The sequence below is a fragment of the Pelecanus crispus genome, chromosome 8 (genome assembly GCF_030463565.1).
Source record: "Pelecanus crispus isolate bPelCri1 chromosome 8, bPelCri1.pri, whole genome shotgun sequence".
NCBI lineage: Eukaryota > Metazoa > Chordata > Aves > Pelecaniformes > Pelecanidae > Pelecanus > Pelecanus crispus.
The window spans coordinates 46,193,224-46,217,905 of NC_134650.1; the positions used below are offsets into that span (position 1 = coordinate 46,193,224).

Sequence of the window (24,682 nt, forward strand, 5' to 3'; positions counted from 1 at the left end):
TCCAGAAGGAACCGAAACTGCCGTGTGTGTTCTTTTGGAAGGGAAAGGAGAGACTTACTTAAGATTTTTATTGTGTAGTTAAGTCACGTAGCCTGCTGGTGCCAATTTTTAAAAGTTGGAACTTCTTTGCCTCTTGCACTGGTCTCAGAGTGACACTGTCTGCTAAAAGTGCAGAAAGCTTGAAGAGTTTTACATTCTTCTGTAGTGCAATCCTTAAAAATCCCAGAGATTAGTGCCTGATCACTTTTGAAAAAAAGTAGACATTTTACCTAGCCCAGGGGTGCCAAAGTCCTTTCTGGCCAACGGCCGCTCCTACCTTCAGCCTCCAGCTTCCGCTTCAGAACGTAGCTGCCCTGGAGTTCGACGTTTCAACCTTAGAAAGTCCACGGATGGCAACATTCTCCAGCAAAAAAAGTACGTCGGATGTTGTACTTGCGACAGAAAATGCAGCTGGCCAGCTCCACCATCCATCCAGTACGCATCGGTCCTATGACAGGTAGTCAGAAGTTCCAGCAACGAGATCCGAGCTCAGATTTGGCAATCAAAAATGGGTCTGATGCACCCCTAAGCTAGATTTTCTACCTAGTCTAATAAAGTAAAGCACCTTTGGATTAAAAAATACATTAAGCTTAACAGCAACTGGACGTCTCAGTTTTGTATTTCAATCTCCTTTTATCTCCATGGCTTACAGTATTTTCTTGCCAGATGATAAAATATCAGTCTGTGGAGTCAAGACTTTCAGAGGGAGGAGCGTATTTCAGCCTAAACGTACCTGGGGGAGAGGAAACAGAAGAATTAAACAACATCAACCTTCTCACGTCCGTCACATCTCAGAAATTTCTAAACCAACCTTCTTACGGGACACGCAACGCAATATTGCGGCGTGTAACACCGGCTTGCAGCGCCGCAGTGAAGCTGACAAGCAGGAGCCTGCAGCTGGTGGAAACGAAAATCGAAGCGTCGTTTTACATGGTAAACGTCACCGGCTTAGATGTAGTTTTAGGGCTGGCAAAAATTTGTTTGGGATAGTTTTAAATGGAAATTTCATTAATGACAGGAAGTTCAGCTTAAAAAGCTTAAAAATTCAGCTTAAAAAGTTTCTGGAGTTCTCCAAATTAGGACCAACGAGGCAGCGTCACCTCTTCCCCCCTGGCCACTATCAAAATATTAGCCACAGAAACTCCACTAATTAGTTATGTTTTAGCGCTGCTGTAAATTGCTGCCTCAAAACCAGTTGCTTGTTAATTTATAGTGGTCAAATACTCCAGACCTTGCCTGCACCGTATAAAACCGAATACAGACACACACTACAGACACATCACAATGTAAAATACAAGACCCCGTTTGCTCCAGTCAAAAGTTCATATTTAATTTTTTAAGCCTACACCGCATGCAAATTATCTCAACACACTCAATATAAAAAAGAGAAATGGGACTAGAAAGTGGTCACGCTAAAGTAGCATTTCTCTCTTAGTTGTTTCCCGCCCCGAATTAAGGATTTCAGCTCCCTCCTGGAGAAGCCCGTGCTGTAACCACGTGAGCAACGTGCTCTACAAACTAAGTACAGCAGCGAGCACGGGACCTTCGAGAGCGTTTGAATAGTGATTCTTCATTTACGTTACTATTTTGGGGAGGAAGGGAAAGGGGGAACAGAGACGTTCGGTTTATAAACTTCCCGGGGAGCTTGCAATCACAACCAAAGGTGACCTGGATGACAAGGCATGAGCCGCGACAACAATTCCTCTGCAATTCTTGTCCCCGGGTCCGACCCAGGGCCTTGCTTGGGCCCCGTCCTCGCGTTGGGTCTGCGCAACAGTAAGTTTCGACTTTTGTAAGTGCAGCTCAAAACCAGCAGCTTTCAAGAACAAGATTTTTTTTTTTTTTTTTTTTAATGCAAAGTCAGAAACTAAAAGATACGGCACTGCCATCAGACTCCCTCGTGCCCTCAGGGCACGCAGCCGCTCCCCTCGGCTAAACGCAACTAAGCCGCGTCCTGCACCGGTCCCTCCACCTGCTTTTACCTTGTCGATTGAAATCCATCGGAGGCTGTTTGCAGTCCTGAGCTCTGTGACCACTGGCCCCACAGTTGTAACAGGAGAGATTCCCGTTTTTTTTGTGACTTGAACCATTGCTGTTTCCCATCATTCCCTGTGCCTGATACACCCCCGCTGTCCCTGCCATAAAGTTCTGCATTGGCGGCACCGCAAACGTCGACTGCCCGGTCATTACGGAGTCCGGCGCTATGCCGCTGTTGTAGGCGGTGTGGACCACGGGGAAAGTCGTGCTGCTGTTGTACTGCTGCGTGTTGATGTAGCCGTTGCTACACAAAGGGTTGAAGGGCAGAAACGGAAAAGTAAACATTGAAGGTCCTGAAAACGGGTGCTGAAAATAGTTAGCGTAGCTGACGGTCATACCGCTCGACCCACAGTTCCCGCTACACCCGCAGGAGCTGCACACCATGCACCCCGGCGGCTGCGGCTGCTGCTGCTGGTGGTGATGGTGATGATGGTTCTGGTTTGGTACCGGGATGCTCCCCGCGGATCCGCTGCTGCTGCTGCTGCTGCTACTGCTGCTGCTGCTGCTGCTGCTGTAGAAGTTGTTCTCGGCAACAGAGGAGAGCGTGGGGCTGGAGCTGGGCGCGGGGCAGCTGGGCAAATTCGCCATGGTCGCAAACGATGTGGAGGGGTGGCTGCTGGAGGAGGCTGCGTTGCTGTTTGCGCAGAAGCTGCCTTGCATTGGCGCCACCGGCACGCTGCTCATCGCAGAAAAGGCAACTTTGGTGTTGGCTGTGTACAGAGCAGTCCGGGGATTTATTATTGCAGGGGACACCGTTATTTGCATATTACTGGAGCAGGAAGTCTGTCCGGCAATGGCAGAATCAGTAGGAAGAGATGAAGACACCAGGAGTTTGATGGGTGGACGAGCCACGTGGAAGACTGTGCTGGATGTTACGGTGGCAGCAGTACTCGTTTCTACTATTAATCCTGGCTGCTGAGCTGTTTTTATTACTCTGTCCAGGGTCGAAGCGTGCACGACTTTGGTTCGAGGACCAAAGTTAATAGTAGATGTGGGTGAGCTGTTCTCAGCAGCCCCTGACAGCACTTGCAAGGGCTGGTGGGCAGAAGATGCAGACATGACATCCACCACGGTATTTCCGAAGCTCTTCTCCATTTTTATGCTGCCCCTAGGTCCAGGAGAAACTTTATTTCTTTCTTCTAAAGATAAAAGTGAATGCATAGACGATGAAAGTAGCTTCATGTCTGCATTGCCACGGTCTGATTTATGCACTGAATTTAGCATCCGAATGGGAGTGATATGAGTAGAGGCCGCGGACATCATTTGCATTGGCAGAGCGTGGTGGCCGGACGGATTGGAGCCTGCGTCGTTTTGCACTGGTAAGACCTGAGCCGTGGGTCTGGCAGAGCTTGAAGTGAAATGATTCAGTAACATCACTGGCTTCTCCTTTTCTGAACCGTCTAAGTGAATCTCTAAACCTAGGGACAGAAACACCTATAAATACAACCGCTTCGCCAGACAGAGCCGGGCAACGCAGGCACCCGCTTTGCTTGTTTCTGCTTACGTCTCTCGTTCTCCTCGGCGCTGTCGGAGCTCTCTTCCCTTGTCTGGATCCCCATGGGGCTGGAAGAAGAGCTGGAGTACTCGGAAGAGCTGCCCTCCCGGGGCAGCGGGTGGGCTGGCTGATCCACGTCCACTCGCAGCTCTGCAGATAAAGGGTGCAGGAGCAATCAGGGAACGCGAACGAGAGGGGTAACACCTACTTGGCGGGACCTAATCACAGCTGTCTAACATACCGCGATGCTCAACATTTACAGAGAGATGCATCGGCTAAGAAGCAGGGCTCCGGAGGCGTTCTGGTCACCGACCAGCGCAGCTAGCCACTCACACAGAAGCCGTGAAGCGGCAACTACTTTTTACGCACTCCATATACACAGGAATCGGGCTTTTTGATCGCTCCCTATTAAGCCGATGGCGTTTTGGAAGATAAAGCTTACGACAGGGTGGTGAAAAAGCAGTGGAGAGCGAGCTTGCTCTTGTGCAAGGACATACTCAGCCCCGAGAGCACAGCGGTGGCCTCCGCGCCGCTTTCTTACCTGCAGCGTGGTTGCCACGAATACTCTGGATAGGCCCTACATGCGTAGTAGGGGGAACCCTGGCCACACCGCTGCTGGTTACTGAAGAAGGTGTTGTGGGGTTTAGGCACCGTTTCTCTGATTTTTCCCTATAGGGTGATGGAGAAAGGTATGAAGGAACAACAACTGGCTGAAGCACAACAATAGATAAAGCAATTTCTGAATGAAACAGAAGCAGACAAAGCCCACGAACTAATCCACTCAGATATGCTAATTTCAAATGGAAACATTTGGAAATGACATCAATCTTGACCACAGCTTCCTGCCAGCAGTTCCATTTGGACTATTTGCCATCTGATTACGATACCAATGCTCTTACTTGTACGAGGCAGAACATCATCAAGCGGTGACTAACTTCTATCACACGCTACGTAAGCGCGCCCCGAACCTCGCCACGCACACCGAGACCAAAGAGAAGCCAAATGCAGCCCAAAGTTTTCATTTTCCAAACACACTCTGGAAAAACTAAGAGTGATGAAAAATGCTGTCAAGGAACTTTGATAAACAGGCATGGATTTGGATTTTTTTAAATTGCTTTTTAAGCAACTGCAGTAGCTTCAGAATAAACACTTCCCTCTAAGTGGAGATATAAAAAATAGGACAATCTGTTGCATCAGTTTCCCCGAAGGGCTACTAATATCGCACAGGGCGCTGGCCTTCTTTATATCACCATCACCACGTAAAGCTGTGATCTTCCTGAGACCAGGGTTACCTGCAATAGCCCTGACTTTCAGTGCTTTGTCCCCATACCCAGTTAGAAGTCCAGATCCCGTACGGGTATCAGCCGGCAACCCGCAGCCCAGCTCCGGCACAGCTGGCCTGGGTCACCGCGGGACACCGAGGAGGCTCTCGAAGTAGTTGTGCTCTGTCTGCACTGACTGGAAGCCAAAAAATGGTCAGGTCTTACGAAGAGAAAGTCCTGCTGGGCATCCTGCGTGCATCACCTGAGCTTGCAAACCCTACGGCTCAGCGGCTCGCTTGCCCGATTCCCTCCTACCCCATGAATCTCAGGTAGGTGGTAAGCCCAAAATCGAAATGGGCATTGCACACCTGCTTTACAATACCTGTTATACAATTTAAAGAAAAAAAACCCCAAACCCTAAGCAACAGTACCTATCTTTTGGAAATTATTTAAAAAATGTCCCCCTCCTTAGAAGAGCTGTCAGCGTGGCCGGCGAAGGCAGGCATTTATGTTAGACTGGGTTGCCGTATCCTTTTAAAATGGAGTTCACAAATTCTTTACATTTGGTTATCTTTATCTCAACCCTAACAGACAACAGTAAACCAGTAAGTACTAAATATTATCTAATAAGCCTCCGGTTCAAGAGCTTTTCAAAGTAACTGACACAACCGCGGCGGAAGGGAGATAAGCATTATCCATCTTTACAGGTGGGAATCCCGGTAGGTTTATGGTCTGGAAAGCAAAGACCATTGTAAAACTTGCTTTAAATACCTTACGACCGTAAAAAGCCAGTTTTTCCCCACCACTTACTTCTCCAACTCTAGCTGGGTCTTGAGCTTCTTCTTTGCTCCCATGGTGAGGGATTCAAACTTATTCAGATCTTCCTCAGTAAGACTCAGAAACTTGTAAAGAAAAAAATGCATGCTTAGTTTTACAGCCTGAAATATTCTTATTTACATCTTCAGGAAAGATCAATTCTGAAAGGCAACTTTCAAGCCATTTTTTTAACGTATGTTAATTCAAAGAAACTCTCTACTCCAGTTTTAAATTATCGAATCAGTGCAGAATAAAAGTGTGGGGGACTGGAATGAAAGAAAAAACATCCATGGATTAAATTTAATGAGGTGTGTGCTTACGTTAACTATTCACCATAAAGATTAAGTAATCCATGTACATATTAAAATAGAACGTTGTACTATAAATGAGTTTAAGGATCTGGTTCTCTTAAAAATCACTCTGGTTTTCCTAGTTGTGTCATTTAACACAGAAATCAATGTGCAGTCATCAGTTTAATTGAAAAATATACTCCACAATTGAATTTTATAATAAAATATAGTCAGAGAATACGAAAATAAAATAGATACATTTATAAGATAATGTCATGAAAATTAAAGCCAGCAAAGTATGCGTAATAATACATGCTTTTTTCAAACACACTAGAATATGCATGGTTTTGCTACTTTATTAAAGAAAAAAAAATGTATTTCCCCTCACATAAGGAAGAAAATAAAATGGGAAGACTCGGGTGACAGGTTCTAATTAAATACACACAACATACTCCAAGCAGCACAAAGCCATCCCAGTTTAGACCTGGCTCAACCTAAGCACTTCGCCCACTGGAGGGCGTTCAAGGCTAAAAGACAGCAAGAGCACATGAATTTTTTTCAGATGGAACTGGGCAAATGCTGTAAAAGTATGCTGTTTCGATAAAATCCAGCACACGTCGGTGTCATTCATGACTCTTCCTACGCAAATACACAAGCCATTATTTTTCCTCAAGAGTTTTTGCCAAAAACAAACCCCTCACGTTCACTTGCAGGTACGCGCACACACTGATGTTCGTGTCGGAAATCTCTGTGCAGTATTTTTGAAAATAAGCATTTTGGAGAAAAATCAATCAAGAAGCAGAAATTTTAAAAAATCAACAAATTTTAGTTATCTACTGCACAAATTTTAGTTATCTACTGCACATCAAAGGGATGAACAGGGAGGCAAAGCAGAGCAGCACAGCACGCAAGTTGGATCTTCAAGCATTCGGTGAAGAATTCTGAAACAGGCGGCAGCTGCCCAACAGCCCAGGCCCCGGACACGAGACCGACTGAAAATAGGAAGAAGGTTTTCATCCAAATATTATTGCTTCAAGAGAGCGCAGACCTTCACAGCATTTGCCAGTAACTTCTGCGATTCTCTATGCAGATGTTTGCCGCCTCTCTCTCTGCGCTAGAGAAGGCCAATTTAAAAGCCGGCTCCCTTTCCTTAATCTACTGCCCTACCTTCTCCATTGTGAGCTGTTTGAAGACAGGGTAGTATTTGTGCAACCGCAGTTTCCTGAGCCAGTCTAAGATCCCGTTTTGCTCCTGTGTCTGAGGGGTCTGTGGACTGGAAGACATTAACATGGGTGAAGAAGAGGTGTCCATCTGGGTGCGATAGGCCAGCGATGAGCCGGTACCTCCTGCGTGGGAACAGTGGGGTAGTGCAACGGGAGCAGCAGCCGAGTGCTGAACGTGATTCTGAGAAGACTGAATGCCAGCCACTCCACATATAGGTCTGCAAAATAGTAACGGAATTCGATTTAGCACATTGAATCTGTGTCACCCAGAGTTCAGCTACTATGGCCGTACAAATCCACCACTTCCAGGATTTCTGGTAAAACCTGCACTATTTGGTCCAAGTTACACATTTGTACCTATGCTGTTCAATAGCACAATAAAACCAGTGCAGTTTATGGCCAATAGTAAGCCTTACCTTCAGCTTACGCAGAGGTTTCCTTCTATAATCACAGATAATATATGCTCTGCTACCTTCCTGTGATTTAAAAAAGGTTTAGAGAGAATGGCCGTGCTTCAGCTTTGCATTATTAAAAAGAAGAAAAGAAACCCAAATATAATCCCGTGGAATTTTTTTTTTTACATGTGGAAGTGGCAAAATAACCCACAACATTGGCTCCTTGGAGGGCTCTGGTTTTTATTGGAGAAAATGAAAATTGCCTCTTAAGAGAATGAGTTTGGAGTTTGTTAAATCCTAACAAAAGGCAAGAGAATTGCTTTTCTTCTTTTCCCAAGGCTGACTTCTACCTCCCTCGGAAGAGGTTTCCTTCCTCCCTCTGAAAGGAAAACCCCTGCTGTACAAGAAAACATTCAAATATGCCGTGGAGAGAAAAAACCCTTGCAGAGATGCTCTAGTCTCCCTTTGCCATGAAGACTTCTACTAGGGATGACCAGATCTGTGCCTACAATTTGGCCGACTGTTATTCCTTTTAAGCATGCAATTGTGACCATGACAACTTACGCAGTAAGCAGCGAATCACAAAGAAATCATCCATCTCCATGGCTCAACGTTGAAGTGTCAATGCCAATTAGTAGTTAAGCTTTAAACATTTTGAGGAATGCTGCTTAGAACGGGTGCTCACAGGTTTTACTGCCAGCAGGAACGCTGCAATTGTCTGATCTCACCTCCCACGTAACGCTGGTCAAAAGGTTTCCCTAAATTCTTCCCTGAACGTACACATTTCTTAGGACAAGAGCCACTGCTGATTTCCTAACTGCCAACGACGAGCGATTCCGCCACAACGCTAGAAAGTTTGGTCCAACAGTAATTACATTTTATTTGCTTTAATTTTGAAGCTGAAGGTGAATTCTATCTTCCATTTCCAGCAATTATATCATGTTCTATTTTGACTTGCAAATTGTCTGTTACCTAAGTTTTGCTGTCTTTGCGATCAACTCACTGCAAAACTTTTCTTCAAGCAATTACCCATACTGAGCTCTTGCAGTTATCATCTTAAAATGTTTTTTCTTAAGGCATTTAAAGATTGAACAAATGACAAGACTAGGAATGCTAGTACCTTACACCAATACTCTCACCAGTTGTCTGTTTTGGGCAGACCACACACTAAGGCTAGAATTTCTCAAAATCTTCTACAGATGAATATGAAAGCGTAGACTCAAATAAATCCCCAAGGGGAGACAGAGAATCACCTATGTAATGCGGTTTTACAACTAACCAGAACAAACGTAAACAAAATAAATACTTCACCTTCCAGATGTTCCCAGCGTAGTTCCTACTTTATAAAGGGAGGGGTTGCCGGGATCTACAAACAGGGAGCAGAAGTTACCGATGGCAGCTGTTTGCAAAACGTACATCAGCACTAAAAATTCATTTTTAAACTTTATTTAAAACTTACTTGAACTCTGAAGTTGCTGTGAAGGAGATGAAGTGCTGAAGAACTTTCTGACGTGGTCGTTTTTCACCACATGGGAAGGTAATGGTGCCAAATACCTGCACGTTCATCAAAAGCAAACAAACCCCCCCCGTTCAGTTACATTTGATTTGCAGCTGCCTATGCAATCGTGCTTGCAGACCGTACATGAAATTTTGCAATTGCATTTGAAATTTTGAAACTAAAACATAAAAGACTTTTCAAATTAATAACACCCCGCAAATCTGATTCAAAGCAGACTTGAAACGTATGGATTTCCTTATCCTTAATACTACTTAAGCACACGTTACCATTGTGTTGCTTTCGCTCTGTTTGGAGTTTCCGTAAAGACGCTTAATTTAGCAACACTGAACACTTGTAAGGCAGATAACATTCAAATATAAACCTGAAAGTTTCCTTTCAAATTCATGAACCTGAAGGCCATAAAACATAGATATAACTGTTATTTAATTTTCTCCTCTTCGAGATAAACAGCAGATGCAGAGTCTGGCAGCGTAGGGAAAAAGGCTGTAAAACTTCTGTCACATTTTCCCTGGGATTGCTGTGCCTCTTTGGGGGGGAAAAATGGCAATCTCCTAAAACTTTGCACTGTGTAAAGTGTGTTCTAGCAACACGACTAGACCTCTTGTTGTTATGTGAACTTGACTGCCTTTTGCCAAATCTTCTATAGATTTAAAAAGGTGTTAAAAAAAGGGAGCATTTTTGACCGTATCTTTGTGTTTGTCATTTTGAACAAGTCTTTGAGTAAAAAATAATTCAACTATCCACACACTCAAATGTGCTTTCCACCTTGAAAAAAATCACCGTTCATGTCTGAATTTTTCAAATATGTAGCATTTCACAAAACAGCTTCGTTCTCTGCTCCGAAGATACAACCGTTGCTGTGTAAATGCAGATTGCTGTTCTGTTAACCCAGGTTTGTAGAGACCGTTGCTAGCTAAACAGCAGCAACACGCATTCTCTCTTATCCTACCTAACTCTCGTCAATACCTGGAGCGTCCAGAGAAGGGCAGCGGAGCTGGGGCAGGGTCTGGAGCACAGGGCTGGTGGGGAGCGGCTGAGGGAGCTGGGGGTGTTCAGCCTGGAGAAGAGGAGGCTGAGGGGAGACCTCATCGCTCTCTACAACTCCCTGAAAGGAGGGTGTAGTGAGGTGGCTGTTGGTCTCTTCTCCCAAGTAGCTAGCAATAGGACAAGAGGAAATGGGCTCAAGCTGCGCCAGGGGAGGTTTAGGTTGGATATTAGGAAAAATTTCTTCATGGAAAGGGTAGTCAAGCATTGGAACAGGCTGCCCAGAGAGGTGGGGGAGTCCCCATCCCTGGAGGGGTTCAAAAAATGGGCAGAGGTGGCACTTTGGGACATGGTTTAGTGGGCATGGGGGTGTTGGGTTGATGGTTGGGCTGATGATCTTAGAGATCCTTTCCAACCTTAATGATTCCAGTTTTTTCATTATAAATAATCCAGCCTCCAAGCCAGGAAACATGAAATTGCTACTCTGCCCTTAACTGGTTTAGTGGTGCACTTGGCAGTGTTGGGTTAATGGTTGGACTGGATGATCTTAAAGGGCTTTTCCAACCTAAACGATTCTATGATTCTATGAATAGGCTGTGATCCTCAAAGCACAGAAGGGACTGTTTGAAATGTTAACGCTGTTTGCCGCAAAAAATAATTGAGGTATGCACCTGCTGGCTCCGACTACGGAAAAACGATAGCCGCTGCGGCTCTGCCAACGGTGGACGAAAGTCTGTCTTGACTCAGGGAAAATAGGTGTTTGGCAGAAGCTCTAACAGAAGTTAATTACTATTTTAAAATGTCATTTAACACTTTGCACAAATAAAGACAGCAGTAGCTGAAAATACTTTTTAGCCCCTCAAATTTTCCCAGCAAAACTATTTCAGTATTTAGAAAGAGAGAGCTGGTGTGACCTGCTGCAGATGATGATTTTTAAAACGGTGTTTTAGATTAGATAATGGCCGGGTGATTTGTGATAATGTGAGGAAGTACCACCTAAGGCTTCAAAACCTTCTTAGCTGTTAATAGCTCCCACAAATTTCATGGCTATAATATGTACATACATACCTACCTTTTCTAAATTAAAGAAACACCACAGCAATCTAAAACAAGTGAGACAATAAAAAACCCTGTGAGAGGGTAGGGGGGAAAACAAGTCCCCACAACCCATCCCTCAATACAGAAGGATGACTCTTCAGGCAACTATTTTTTCCTGAGTTTTGAGGTTTTTTTTTAAAGCAGTTTTGGCTATTTTTTGAGCCCAAACCAAACTTCTGCAAAGCCAATGATCCTCTATTTGTTTTTAACAAGGAATGAGGAAATGTGAATTCTCCAGAAAGCTTAATACAGAATATTATTACCATATGTATTTCTGAAGAAAGAATTCCCGAAAAATTCTTATGCGCCGGATTTAGTAGAACATTGAGAAATAATGCTTAGGATCAGGCTCTAATTTCTTGAAAGTAATTCAGAATATGAACATAATCTTTCTATGTCCTGTTTCTTTCTTCCACTTGGTAAAAAAAGCCAAGTGTCAAGATAAAAAAAACACAACAACAAAAAACCCAGCATACCTAAGGTCCGATTCCAGGTCCATGTGGTTCCGTTCTAGGTAAAATGAATCTGGACCAGCTAGGCAAGGAATGAATTTCTCCAAGTTTTCTTCTGGATACAGCTGAGATAGCTAAAGGTGGAGGATATTACACATAATAAGTGAAAAGAAGACTTGTTACTCATATGAGATTCAAGGCACGGCAATTTGTAAGTCAAACATTTTATGACATTCAAGCTATCTGTATTATCTCAGTACATTTTGAAAAACGTTGTTGAACAAAATTACATATAGGGACAAAACATCTCTCTGTTTTCAAAGTATTTTCCATATTGCCTTTACCTTTGAAATAAATTCAGTCACTTCAGTGGAAGATTTGGTTACCAACGTCACTGAAGAATCAGACCACAGGACCTTAAGAAGTAAAAAGCATTCAGTTTAGTAACAGTCGGGGATTTAAGTTTGGTTCCAAAAGATCAATAACAGGTACCAAATTTCCCCCGCAGACTGCAAGAAAGTTTGTAAGGCGTGACATCAATAAGGAAAAACTTCTTTTGTGCACAAGTAACTATTACTCAGTCCTCTCTCGCTGCTCGATTCTTGCTGTTACTATACTTAACAGCTATTCTGAGCACTTAAAAAAGCACTTCAGAGTTTACACAACCATTGCACACTGCAGACATCCAGTGTTAGGGAACAGACTACTAAGTAATGGAAATTTTATTTCTTATTCTTGTTAAAGAAAACAGCTGGTTTGTAGAATCTGCTGTACAATACAAACAACTCGCCACAGCACAACACTGCCTATTTATAATTAATCAACTCCATATGCCATGCAGAGTTGAAGATGGCAGCAAATCACCCCGCCGCAAAAAAAGGCAAACCCTTCGAAATGAAACCTGCAGTTACTGCTCTAGCTGGGCTAGACACCATCTTGCACATGCCCTAGAAAAAAGAAATGGTTCGGTATCTCTTCCCATACGCTTTCTGCATTAAGTCATTACATTCTTAGATACAGAGGCATTTATTGGTTGGTAGATGATTGGTTCAACTGAGCCAAAAGTCAAGATTTCTTGGCACGGAGAGTATCGGTATGCGACTGGCCAACGATAAGTCCCTTCAGACTGAAGATATCTACTCAAAGCGTTTGGAAGGCGCATGGATCTTCAGCAGTTCCATAGGGGAAGAAGCTGGGTTTCTGTGTTTAAGGATCAGGAGGCCATCTTCTCACATGACACTAGTTTCAATGACAACTGAAAACATACACAAAGTTTTTCCAGCCATCAGAATGCTGCCAAAAAGACTGGTGAGAGGAGAGTATTTCAAAATATATTACATAATGGAGGAATTTCCTCTCTGCAGAGCTGTTACACAAAAAGTAAGGGGGGAAAAAAAAAGAAAGAAAACTTAAGCAGTTTCTGGTTTTACAAAGCCTGTGGGGGTTTTCGTTTGTTTTTTAAAGTTCGTGATAAATTAATACTTCTTTAAATTCATGACAAATTTCAGAAAATATAGGAGAAATTTCTCTTTCTTTCTAGTTTTCTAAGAACCCGACATTTGTTACGACTTATGTTTTGCTAACTTGTTATAATTTTCAATAAACCAATAATGTGAACTGTAAATGCGGGGAACAACAGCATCGCCAAGCGATGCTGAAAACACCAAACTGCTCTATGCGTTGACCTTCTATTCCCAAGGTACTAAACAAAACATTTAAGAGTTGGGTTTCTAACCCAGCAAACAGCAATTTAGTAGCTCAGCTAAACTACGTACTGCTCTTTCAGTTACAAGCTGTCAAGTGAAATACTAGTAAAAGTAATTTCTGGTATTTGTAGAAAAGTTTATAATAGGAAAAGATGTTTCACAAGATACTAATACGTAACTGGAGTCCCATAAAGATTTTTAAAACCCCTTGAAAAAATCCTTTCTGATATTGATGACATTTGGAACAATCATGGGATTCAGAAAATTCAGGACGTTATCCATGAATCAAGTCATGCAGAGGTTAACGCTGTCCACATCACAAGATGCTGAACTGATGCTCTATCTTGGGTGGTAGTTTTAAAGAAAAGCTTTTTTTTTTTTTTTTTTGGTAAAAGTTGTAGATAATTGAAATTCTACTGTCCATTTGCTTTTGGGTTCTCCTTTTCTCACCAACTGTTTGGCTCTGTTGCCTCATTAAGCAAACCAAAGACATTTTCTGGGCTTTGCATTCTGAATTTTGGAATACGCCGTTCCAACTGGATGGGAGAAAAGCAGTTTGTCATTCTTGCTCGCCAGCACCCAGAATCCAGTCTCTGCTATTAACACAAGGTTTCACAGAATGAAGTCATCCCTCCAAAGAAATTGTGAGCAATGAGCGAACCTCCAAAAGCTGTGTAAAAACGAGGGGGGGAAGCTACTCCTCCTAGCAGCTTGTGGCTAACCACTCTCATTCCAAAGAAACTATTCTCATTTCCAGTTTGAATTAGTCTGGCTTCAATTTTCAGACAACGGTTCCTGTTACGCCTTTTTCTGCTAGATTAATGCCCCCTTTACCGTAACATATTTTCTTCCCTTTGAAAACGCTCTTATATGATGCTCAAAGTCATCTTTCAGTCAAGTTCTTTAACTCTCTCACTACATGGCATTTTCCTCAAGCCTTGAATCATTTCCATAGCTGGTTTCTGTATTCTCCAACACCTCTTTCAAAACCAGTAACACCTGAACCATATGCCACAGTCTCGCACTCCCCTCAATGCTGAATGCAAAGACAAATGCCCATCCTACCTCTCTTCCCATATGTGCAGCACTGACCTAAGAGTCTAAATTCTCTTTGTCCACATGAAGCCTTAAATTCTTTCTAGCTTCTGCATTCCAGCACATAGATATCCATTCTGAAAGCACGGCATATTTTTCCCCTAAGTATATGCTTTGCCACAACCTGCTGCATTAGAGTGAGTATTTTTATTTTGCCTGTGTCCCACTTTGCATCATCCACAAATGCTCATCAACAGCAATTTATGATTATGTCCAAATCATTGATTATAAAATACGACGAGCATCTATCCCCAAGGAGCTCCACTACACCACTTTCCGGGATCTAAAAAGAAGGTTTGAAAACCTAACTCCTCCTTAAGTATTATCCTCCCCTCTTTCATAGTTTAAAAAAAAAAAAAAAAAAAAAATCACAAAAACTTACCTCAAAGGAATATTCAACATTTCTTTCATTCTTCTTGTGTGCCAGTCCCTTCAACTCCACTTTTTCAACACTCACTATGAAAAAACAGAGAGATAAGAAGAATGAGGTGGAGCTTCTCAAATGCATGCAGAAGCGATGACTCTTCGGTAGTGCCAGCACTTGCTCTGAGAGCATCCGACGACTTTCGGCAGGGCTACGGGTGCTCAGCCTTGCCTCGCTCGGCAGATAGGAAGGTTGATACCACTGCCCCGTGATGCTTTCAATTCTAGCCTTAGCAAGGCTTCATTTCAACCAGTACCCAAACAATACACTAAACGCATAGGTTTTTATTTCCTTGTGGCCTTATCATACCACTAATCGGCGTAATAACAGAATGCTACGCAAACATGCATGGATTTATCTCAATAGCGTCAAGTAGCAAATACCATCCCTGCAAGGGAAGAACTGGTGCAGAGAGAAATGAAGACGGGCACAAGTCTCCATGTTCTCAGGGGCTGATTTTGCAGAGTTTAGCGGGTTTTTATCGCTGTGTTGACATCACGACTCCTCCTTGACTGCAGTTTCGTGGAAAATTTCAGCCTCGATTACTGCAATTTGAGTAAATTCTAAGTAAAAACAGGATCTTACTGCATAAAGGGTTGAATAACAGTACAGGTCACCGCTTCCATCTCTACATATTATACGCAGCCTTTAAAGACACGATCTTACTCATCAGGTATGTGATATGCTAAATTCTTGGAGACTCTCATTTCACAAGATGCACAGATCAGAAATTCCACCGTTCTAAACTTTATGAAGATTATTTTACTGACTTTCTACTTCTCTTGCAAATTTCTCCTGCCTTTTGACTTCACGCATGGGGATACACACACAGAATTTGTCTCATAAAAAGCCAATTTACATTGGCTTAAAAAGGCAAAAGCAATTATACTAAACCACAGTCACTAGAATTTTACCTCCAAGTGCCAGGTGCTTGAAGGGATGCAGGCTGTATATATTATGTTTTCACTTAGCGGTTCTAACGAGCAAAACCCAGAGCCCTACCATTTTGTTTCTGGGGAATCACTATTTACAAGATGTTTACCTGTTTTCAAGACTATTTATACACTATATTACCCGTAAGACTCAAACGTATGTTCATCACATATATCTTCCTCATAACACAACTGCGTGACAAAACACTTGCAGTGCAAAAGTCACGGCAACCACGTTACAAGAGGCAACGCGTTTCATCAGCCTCACATCTCCCTGTTCCCCACAGTGGGACTTCGCCAAAGCCACCCTATGCCCAGGCTGGAGCTTGATTTTCCTCTACCTTGAAACAGGCATGACCTAGAGTCTTTGCTGTGGCCATTTAACAATATTTGTCACGTCCTGTTCATTTGAAAATGTCACAACCTAGGTCTTGGCTGGTTTAAAGACCTCCTCTTTGAGTCTTGCTTATTTGCAGTCGAAACGTTTGGAACTTGCAAGTTCTAAATAAATCGACAGATGTTTGTGCCCGTCTTTAAAATATGGAATTAACATTCCTTTTATGATCACCTCAACCATTCCTTCTCCATGCAATTTCCAATTACAATAACATAAATCCCTGAGCTTATGAATAATATCAATTCATTACTTACTACTTTCTCCTGCGTATTATGCTTTATGTAGAGACTTGCTCCTCTTAAAGTTTTCAGTGGATTACACTCACGCTTCTGAAATGATTTTACTATACTACCGCGCCGTTACGCTGCATGCTCAGCGCCACAGGAATAAATCTTCTGCCCGCAAGATATTGATGAGCTATCTAGACAGTACCTAGTGGCATGAAGATCTTAAACATGCACACGGTTCAGAGGTTTTCATGCCATTTTAAGAAAAATCTACCTCAGCACACTTATTTAAGGGAATTCAGGGCACCCTGAATTGTGATCACAGTTAAAATATACTGAGTAGTGATTGGAATTACATGTACTTCAGAATTATATTTAGAAAGAACTTGGAAAGTGGATACTGAGAGGGGGTATCACCGTACTGTTGGTGAAACAGCTGAAGGATGAGGGAATCACTTGTAGGAAGCCTAGCGTCAACTGCTGCAACATCTGTTTTGGGAGTAGGATAAAGCAAGCCAGAAAGACATAGCAAGTGTTACTTAACATTTGTCATTTATACCAAATCCAGTGCAAAATCCACTTTACTGAAACTGTTCTTATCATTGGCATTTCTGCAGTATCCAAATACCATCTCTTCTATCTATTTATTATTCCTCTACAGTGGATTACCTATCAATAGAAAATAAAGCTATTTCTGTTTTACTATGCGGGTTAATAACAAACTTTAAATCGCCTCGCGGATTCTGTTGTGCTGACAGTTCCATGACCTTGTCACGCTAAAGTTCTGGTCCGAACTTGTCCAGTTAATATCATCTGCTGCAGTGAACTCACCCTCTGGAAAACGATTGCAATTAGCAAAGTGAACCATTAGGTAGGCATTTCTGCAGCGACCGCAGTGATCCTAAACTGAACCTTGTCCGATCAGGTCTGTTCTAGAGCATGAAATGGAGTTCACCGTGCAGCAGCAATATGATTCTAGGGACAACTGGCTGGATAATTTCTAATGCTATACAAAGTGCCCCAGTAATTTTCTCCCGATACTGTGAAAACTGTCACCTGTCTAAAAAATACTAGAGTTCTTGTTTAATTTCTCGAGTTGTATGTTTTTGTTACGTGGCCCCTCATATACTCTTCGTATTGTTTAACTTGCGGTTGATTTTATTAAAATAGCTTTCCTAAAGCTACCATCAAGCTTAACTTTATTCAGAGCAATCATACAAAATCATACAAATCATACAAAACTCAGGAAGAAAAAGGTGCCATCTATCAAGCAGGTGCGAGTGGATATTAAATTTGCTGTCTAACAAATTACACAGTAAAAAATAAAATAATTCTTTCTTTTTTTTTTTCTTACTGTATTTACTCTCACATGCATGGGAAATTGCACAAAGAGCTGACTCTACCCAATATCACTATAAATGATTCCATGACCAGAAAAACCTTTGTACGGAAATAAGGACACATGATACTGTTGTCTTTTCAGGATGCTGAATTCAGCAAAACTCAAGCTTCCTAACCCAGGGGATGTATAAAAAAAAAAAAAAAAATCTAATGTTTCTAATTGAGGAGATAGCCAGTATATTTGCACTACCTTAAATCTGAGCTCGAGGTCTGGAACTAATCAATGGGAACTCATCCACAAGTAGTCCAGCTCTGCTCCCCCCGTTTGGCTTTGTTGTTGCGCATGGGACAGGAACCGAGCAGAGCAGCTTGGCAGGGTATCAGCCACGATACAAGATCCCAGAGACATACCTTTCTGTCTGCTCCTCTCCCCCAGCACTTCCCTGTAAAATGATCCAAGAAAAGCGCTTGCGTGTGTATTTGTACGTGCCGCCCTCACTGCTAGGCTAAGCCGCATCGGCAGAGGGGCACAAAAGACTTTTCCTCGTGGAGATTTATCCATAATTACCTGGGAAATTAAGGCAGGTAAGTGAAGCACTGGGATGAGATCACAAACGGCATATGATAGGGGTACAGAAATACAAAGGGGGTTTGTGGAACTTCAGTGGTGTCGGAGAGGCTCCCATGGAGGCCGTGGCACCCTCAGCGTTACAAGTGTCCCGTGGCACCCTTCAGCAAAGGGCAGGGTACTGGGACACACCCACACACTCCTAAGCATGCATTGGTAGTTCCTAGGAATCTGATTTTTTAAAGAGCTGAACCTTTGCCTTTTGCTGAACTCTTCTTTGAATGCGCAGCAGACAGCACAAAACCATCTTCATTCACTCACAGAGATTTTCTGTAATCAAATTTCCTAAGTGGTTTGGGGTTTTTTTTATTACTTTATTTGCTGCTTTCTTTTAAACACAAAGGAGAAGCATTCTTCATGTAGTTTTCAATTGTACAATTGTATCAAGCATGGAAGCTTGCATTTAAAATGCTACAGCACGGAGGCAGAGTCGGTTCCTCTAATGGGTGTGATTCCTAAGTCAGCTTTTCTCCTTTTCAAACAGTGCTTTTTTGGCTTCCCCGCTATTGCAAAACATCCAGGTAAAACACAGTCCAGTGAGTTTGAAGATACTTTATTCAGTTCCGTTTTCCTATTCTAGCCTGGGCTCTTTACCCATTTGGCTGATATCGGTGCATTTGTCATCTGATGGTTGGGTGCTGCCGTGAAGGCACAGCCAACTCCTTCCCTCTCCTCGCCTCCGGCTTTCTCGATGGCAGCCTCTCACCAGCCTCTCCCTCTGAAAGAGCAGGACCTTGGACCTCCTCCTCCTCCCAAAATGTCAGCAGCTACATGAAATGAAAGACAGGTTCCAGCGCTTTAGGATTAGCCACTCCTGGCAGGTCAAGGTCAGGGTAAAACATGCGGTGGGTGTGGGCAAGAGCAGCAGAGACATCATTTTTGGAAGCCACCTTAATATCCCATTGTAAGCTGTGCTTTTTATAACTCCCTTTTTTCAACTTCTGGATCAAGCCTTTTAACCAGTAAAAGGACTACACAGATCAGTGTCTCAATCCACACTGACAATTGTTGTGCTCCTCCTGAAAAAGTAAAAAATTCAAGATAATGACAAGCCTTGATTGAAGGCTAGCCCTCTTTCATAATATCCAGTATTTCAGCACTAACACCAGCACTCTAGAATTAAATCAAACACCCAATTCAGTCTTTCACCAGTTTTACTGTGCATATTAATTTAATTTGTACCAGTATGTTTTTCCTTTGATTAATGAATAGCTTTACACAGCACCTTTTTTTTTTTTTAGCAGTTTTCTTTACCAAAAGAAAACATCCATGAGCATCTAGAGGGGTTTTTTTTGTACAACACTAGATGAAAACTACAGACAAGACTGCAAGCCAGGAGCACATCACCAGAGCCAGGCAATTGGGTTAAAGTGAATGACATTGAAACTACCAGGAAGAAGTTACCACACAGTCTGAAAAAGCAATTTTACTCCATACCTAGCTAAGTCATTTTCCTTTTTATCAAAACACTGCATGTAGGTTCAGTTTGTGTGGCATGTAGCACAGAAATGCTGTTCGCCAGCATGCAGGTGGTAAAATTTGAGTGTCATGAGACTGGGTTGAACCCATGCAGCTCTTGAGACATGGTACTTGACAAAAAAGGAGAAATGGTATAATTTATTTTTAAGCAGGAAAAAAATCATACGTAAAATTCTTTAGTTTGTGTTATACAGGAGGCCAAGTACATAAACATAATTGATGCTTCTGGATTTAAAGATTTATTCATTTTCTTTCATGAAGTTGTGCCTTCATGGAAATAAGCACTCAAACATAGAAATTTAGTTTTTGCTGAAAAGGTCTACCTAACAAAAAGGAACCAATAAAATACTTTCCACATCCTTGTTTACACAGAAGTGGTAACCAAAAATGTAACACCAAGACTTTCACATGCCATCTCCGCTTGTTTTTCTAAAAGAAATACTTCAAGAGCAGCATTACTGCACTACTGTTGTCCATTAGACATCAGAAGGTAATCCCAAGTGACTGCACAAAAACTGGAAGCAAAAACCCACAAAGCCTCCCCGCTCAACCCTCAAACCCACCAGTATTTATATTCCCATGCACAAAGGCAAAAGTGAGGGAAAACAGGAGAAAGTCTCAAAGCATATTTATGGCAACAAAGCACATGAAATTACAAAGTTTGGTGGTTGGGTTTTTTTTAAAGAAAGATCAACTGAACCGAAGCTGAGAAACTGCTTATAAGTATCAGCTTAAGAGGGTTTTTTGCCTCATTTTCAGAAAGCTTCCTGCTTTCACATTTCTGGCCTTTTTAAAACTTTTTATCTAGGCTATGATGGAGAATGAAAAAACAAAAATACCCCTAAGATACACTCTTCTGACCAGCAAATACATTGATCCTCTTCTGTCACAAACATACAAGACTGAGTTTCCTAATCAACTAAATTTATTTTATTCCCCGAGCCTCATACTCCTCAAAACTTAAATTAACTGGAATACTGGAGGCCTGAAGAAAACTTGCAGAATCAAATATGCGGTTTTCAAAGCACATACAGAAGTGGTTGGCCAGAGCCTGTAAGAGTAACAGCAAGCTGAAATTAGTGACAATTCAGATCTAAATAACTCAAGCATTGACGAGCATCTTTCAGGTTGCCGAGAGCTCGATGTTAATAAGTCCCAGGACCACAAATCAGGTCAACCTCATGTTTATTTACTACAATTCCTTTCAACACATCAGACAACTACAAAATTATCTTGGAATACTTTTGTCATTAAAGCCAAAAGAGAACTGGCACTGTTGACCTGTCCCTAAGACTTCTTCAGAGGAAGATTTCACTGGAAGGGTGTCCCCAAGGCCTCACTCCATAAAAAGCTTAGATCAACTTTCAAACTTGGACCTAATAGGCTCCGAATCGCTAAACACCATGAGGATGACCCTGAAACCATTCAACTTGAACTTTGAACTTGTTTCTATTCAACAACCAGCAAAAGCACACCTTGGATTGTTTCATGACACATTAACTCACAAACTATTCCTTTTAGGTAAGAGATATCCAATCTGCATCAAAATATTGATGGGCCAGAGTCCAAATAACAGAATAACAAGAGACATTATGCTGGTACATAATGTTCATACATAGAAACTGTGCTTCTTGGCAGTGAAAGAACATGAAAAGGCAGGTCATATATTCTAGTCTTAAAATGCAAGTGTAACAAACAATTAAAAAGTGTCAGAGGTAAATTTAAGTGATAGGCACACATCCCACAGCTATGAGCTTGTCTATCCATAGCGATACCAGATGGAAAAATTGCTTCCACTTGAGAGCATCAAGAACCTTTTAGAGTATCTCCTTAAAAGTGAGGGAAGACAGGTAAGGAAGTAAGTGTTTCTTCTTTTTTGAAAGTGATCTTATTTTACTACTTCTAGGAAAAGTCAAATGTGGGAAAAGATGAAGCAATTCTCTCTACAGTTCACTACATTGATTTGTCATGTAAGAATGACCTTTCATTATTGTATTAGTAGCGAAATGACACCTCATTCTCAGAACTCGCAGACACAGCAGGGTAATTTATTAAGATATTAACCTGTTTTCACAATACACTGGTTATGGATTGAGACAACATCATGTGAAGAGGTGTAATTGGGACACTAAAGTAATCCCAAAACCTTTATGCAAATACAAAACTGCTGCTTGCTAAGAAACATTTAAACTGAACCACAAGTTAGGCAGAATTTACATCCCCCCTCCAAAAGAAGGCAGAAAAAAAATTGTGGTTGATATGGAAGCACAGCAAGATCTTTGCTTATTTGTCCCACGTCAGGTATCTTCAAAATACTCCATGAAGCCTGACCCATTCAGGAAATCAAAGACTGCGTTCCAGGGAGAAGACTACTACATTTACAGTATCTTTGACTACATTTACAACATCTTTGAAGCTTAGCAATGACCACAGCAATACAAAAACATTGAAACACTTTTCAAAAGAAGTCACACATTCACTTGAGACTCCAAATGGAGCAGCCTTTTTCCGATTACCAAATTCTTTCAGCCAAGTGTCCTGCAGGAACTAATGCTGGCTGGCTAACACAAATTCAGGAGACAGGACTAATTACCATCACAGCTTTCATTTAGAAAAACAAAGGCGGGAAAATTTAGCAGAGGACAAAAAGGGGCCTCTACTTCTCCCCCGTTCCTGTGACTGAAGCTGATGAAGCAGGGTCTGTCACAGTACGTGACCCAAGAACTACTGGCTAGCAGTTACTGAGCACATCATATCACTGGCTGCTCCCTGCATTTCCACTTTTTGGCCTTACTTCTCTTAAGATTAACAGCTTGTGGTTCCTTAAAAGTCAATGTTAAGTTGATCTCTTCATAAGACAGATGGTTTTGTGGACAAAAAGGGAGAAAACAGAACTCAAGTTTAAGGAACGTTGGACTTATCAGGACCCAGTTCAGCCTTGCAACAGGGTCCACCGTTCAGTTTTCTGCTGGTGTCTCTTAAGACTAACAGTAGAAGAGCAGACAGCAGCTTTTCCATAGTGTCTGCTTAAAAAGGAAGCTACAGCTAGGAAAAAACTCATAACCAAACAGAACAGTTTTACTAGTTAGCAAGAAAGTCTTCTGGCTGGCTGTTGCCTCTACAAAAGCACACAGGAAGGCACTGGAAATTAAAGCTTCATGGACATAATGAAAAGTTTCTGTTAGCAACATCAGCAGAAAAAACACTCTTAGAACCGACACTTTTCTTTGTAAGAAAAAGAGAGTTCTTCCAATTTAAAATTTAAACAATATTTAAGATCAAAACCAACACATACTTATGAGTTTAAGCGACACGTTAATCCTCCTTAAATTTAAAAGCAAGACTGGACACTATGAACTGCAATATTCCACAGGAAATAATTACATAGCTTTTTTAAAAATCAAGTACATTAGCTTACTTTTGGCAGCATATAGGAAGCAATGATACACTGGGATTGTGTTGCTCGCCCCCAAACCAGTAGTTTTCATGTTCCTGCTATTTCCTCAGTTTGGCTTATTTAACTTGCCAACTGAGCGACCCTTCTTATGTTTCTCCAAAAAGGACAAATATTAAAAAAAAAAAAAAGTCTGTATATCTTAGCTTTTAAGATTTTAATTGATTTCATACATTGTTTTGAGTAATACTGAATGATACTGTCAGCACTTTAGCTAACCACAAAAGCCAATCAACCTAAAAAAATGGTTTCGCAACTACGTTGGATTCAAAAGCTTAAATAAAACAAAAAGCTGTCTGCACTGAAGGCTGGAGAAGACTCCCATCTGGACAGGAAAACGTAAAACCCAGAAGAAGCAGCCAGCTGCTTTCAAAATCAAGATACAGCTTCAAACACCAATTTGAGGGTTTTTCTTACCAAGTACTTCAGGCCAAGAGCACTAACTTTTGCATTACTGCTGCTGAACTGCCTGCAATTGCCACTGAATAGACAACCGCCTTACAAGTTGCCTTTTTTTCTTTTCTAATGCCAGAAAAAGCTTTTACAGAATAAATTATCCCGAAAGGGCTGCTGTATTGGACATATTTGTGTAACAGCTCTACTGCCTTACTAAATCTGAGCAGCAACACATGTCACTAAACAGGTGCTGTGCCTTGAAACATATACTTAGCAAAGATATGCTGTTGAAATATATATAATAATGCTCTGGGCAGAAAGAGAGCTATGATACAGAGCCAAGAAAGGCTGCAAGAGTTTGACATTAGTTAGGGACAACTGAGCAACAGGTAAAACATATTCCTCAATTCAAGTTGCTCTAATCCAGCAAAGATATATCTCTTTATAATGTCAGGCAGAACATATCCAAAAAGGAATCCTTAACTATGTTTTCTAATACCATGGAAGCACTTTGGCATTTTCAAGCATGACTTCAGGTAAACACTTGCAACACTGAAAGCTTAAAGGTACCCTACAACAAATTCAGAGACCCCAGTCAGTGTTTGAGATTAAGCATGTGCTCAGATTTTGTTGCTTGGGGGCCAGGGCACTCCTTGGTTTTTAAAGGACTTCAGAATTTAATTTGTAAAATATATTTAGTGCCTAATTCCCCAATCTGGCTAATGCTACATGTTACTGCAGCTAATTCACTATTTTCACACAACTGAGAAAAGCATGTGTAAGTCACAAATGCAGCTGTGTACTTAATTCGTTAGAAATCTGGCCCAATGACTCATCTTCCTTCTCCGATTTAACAAGAGTAGACTTCTCGGAGGAATGCACAGCTCATTTCGAAAAAGTACTCCTGCAAAAGTGACCGTAAGCCCAAACACTCAGTTTGAAGGCAGCTTTAGTAACCACTAACATACATTCTTGTATAGGCAATTAAAATAA

The 24,682-nt window shown here is 41.8% G+C and overlaps 1 protein-coding gene across 1 annotated transcript in view; it reads right to left on the reverse strand.

Annotated features, from left to right (window-relative positions):
- Positions 1–716: 716 nt before the first annotated feature.
- The window catches only part of ZCCHC14 (zinc finger CCHC-type containing 14), a 51,699-nt gene continuing 27,733 nt past the window's right edge, over positions 717–24,682 (reverse strand). Inside the window, exons 3-13 of the mRNA XM_009478230.2 lie at positions 14,794–14,867; positions 11,955–12,026; positions 11,635–11,744; positions 9,017–9,111; positions 8,869–8,923; positions 7,107–7,380; positions 5,644–5,735; positions 4,113–4,240; positions 3,581–3,721; positions 2,022–3,494; positions 717–772 (exon numbers count right to left, since the gene is read on the reverse strand). Coding sequence (XP_009476505.2) covers positions 717–772; positions 2,022–3,494; positions 3,581–3,721; positions 4,113–4,240; positions 5,644–5,735; positions 7,107–7,380; positions 8,869–8,923; positions 9,017–9,111; positions 11,635–11,744; positions 11,955–12,026; positions 14,794–14,867 — 2,570 coding nt within the window. The remainder of the gene's footprint in view (positions 773–2,021; positions 3,495–3,580; positions 3,722–4,112; positions 4,241–5,643; positions 5,736–7,106; positions 7,381–8,868; positions 8,924–9,016; positions 9,112–11,634; positions 11,745–11,954; positions 12,027–14,793; positions 14,868–24,682) is intronic.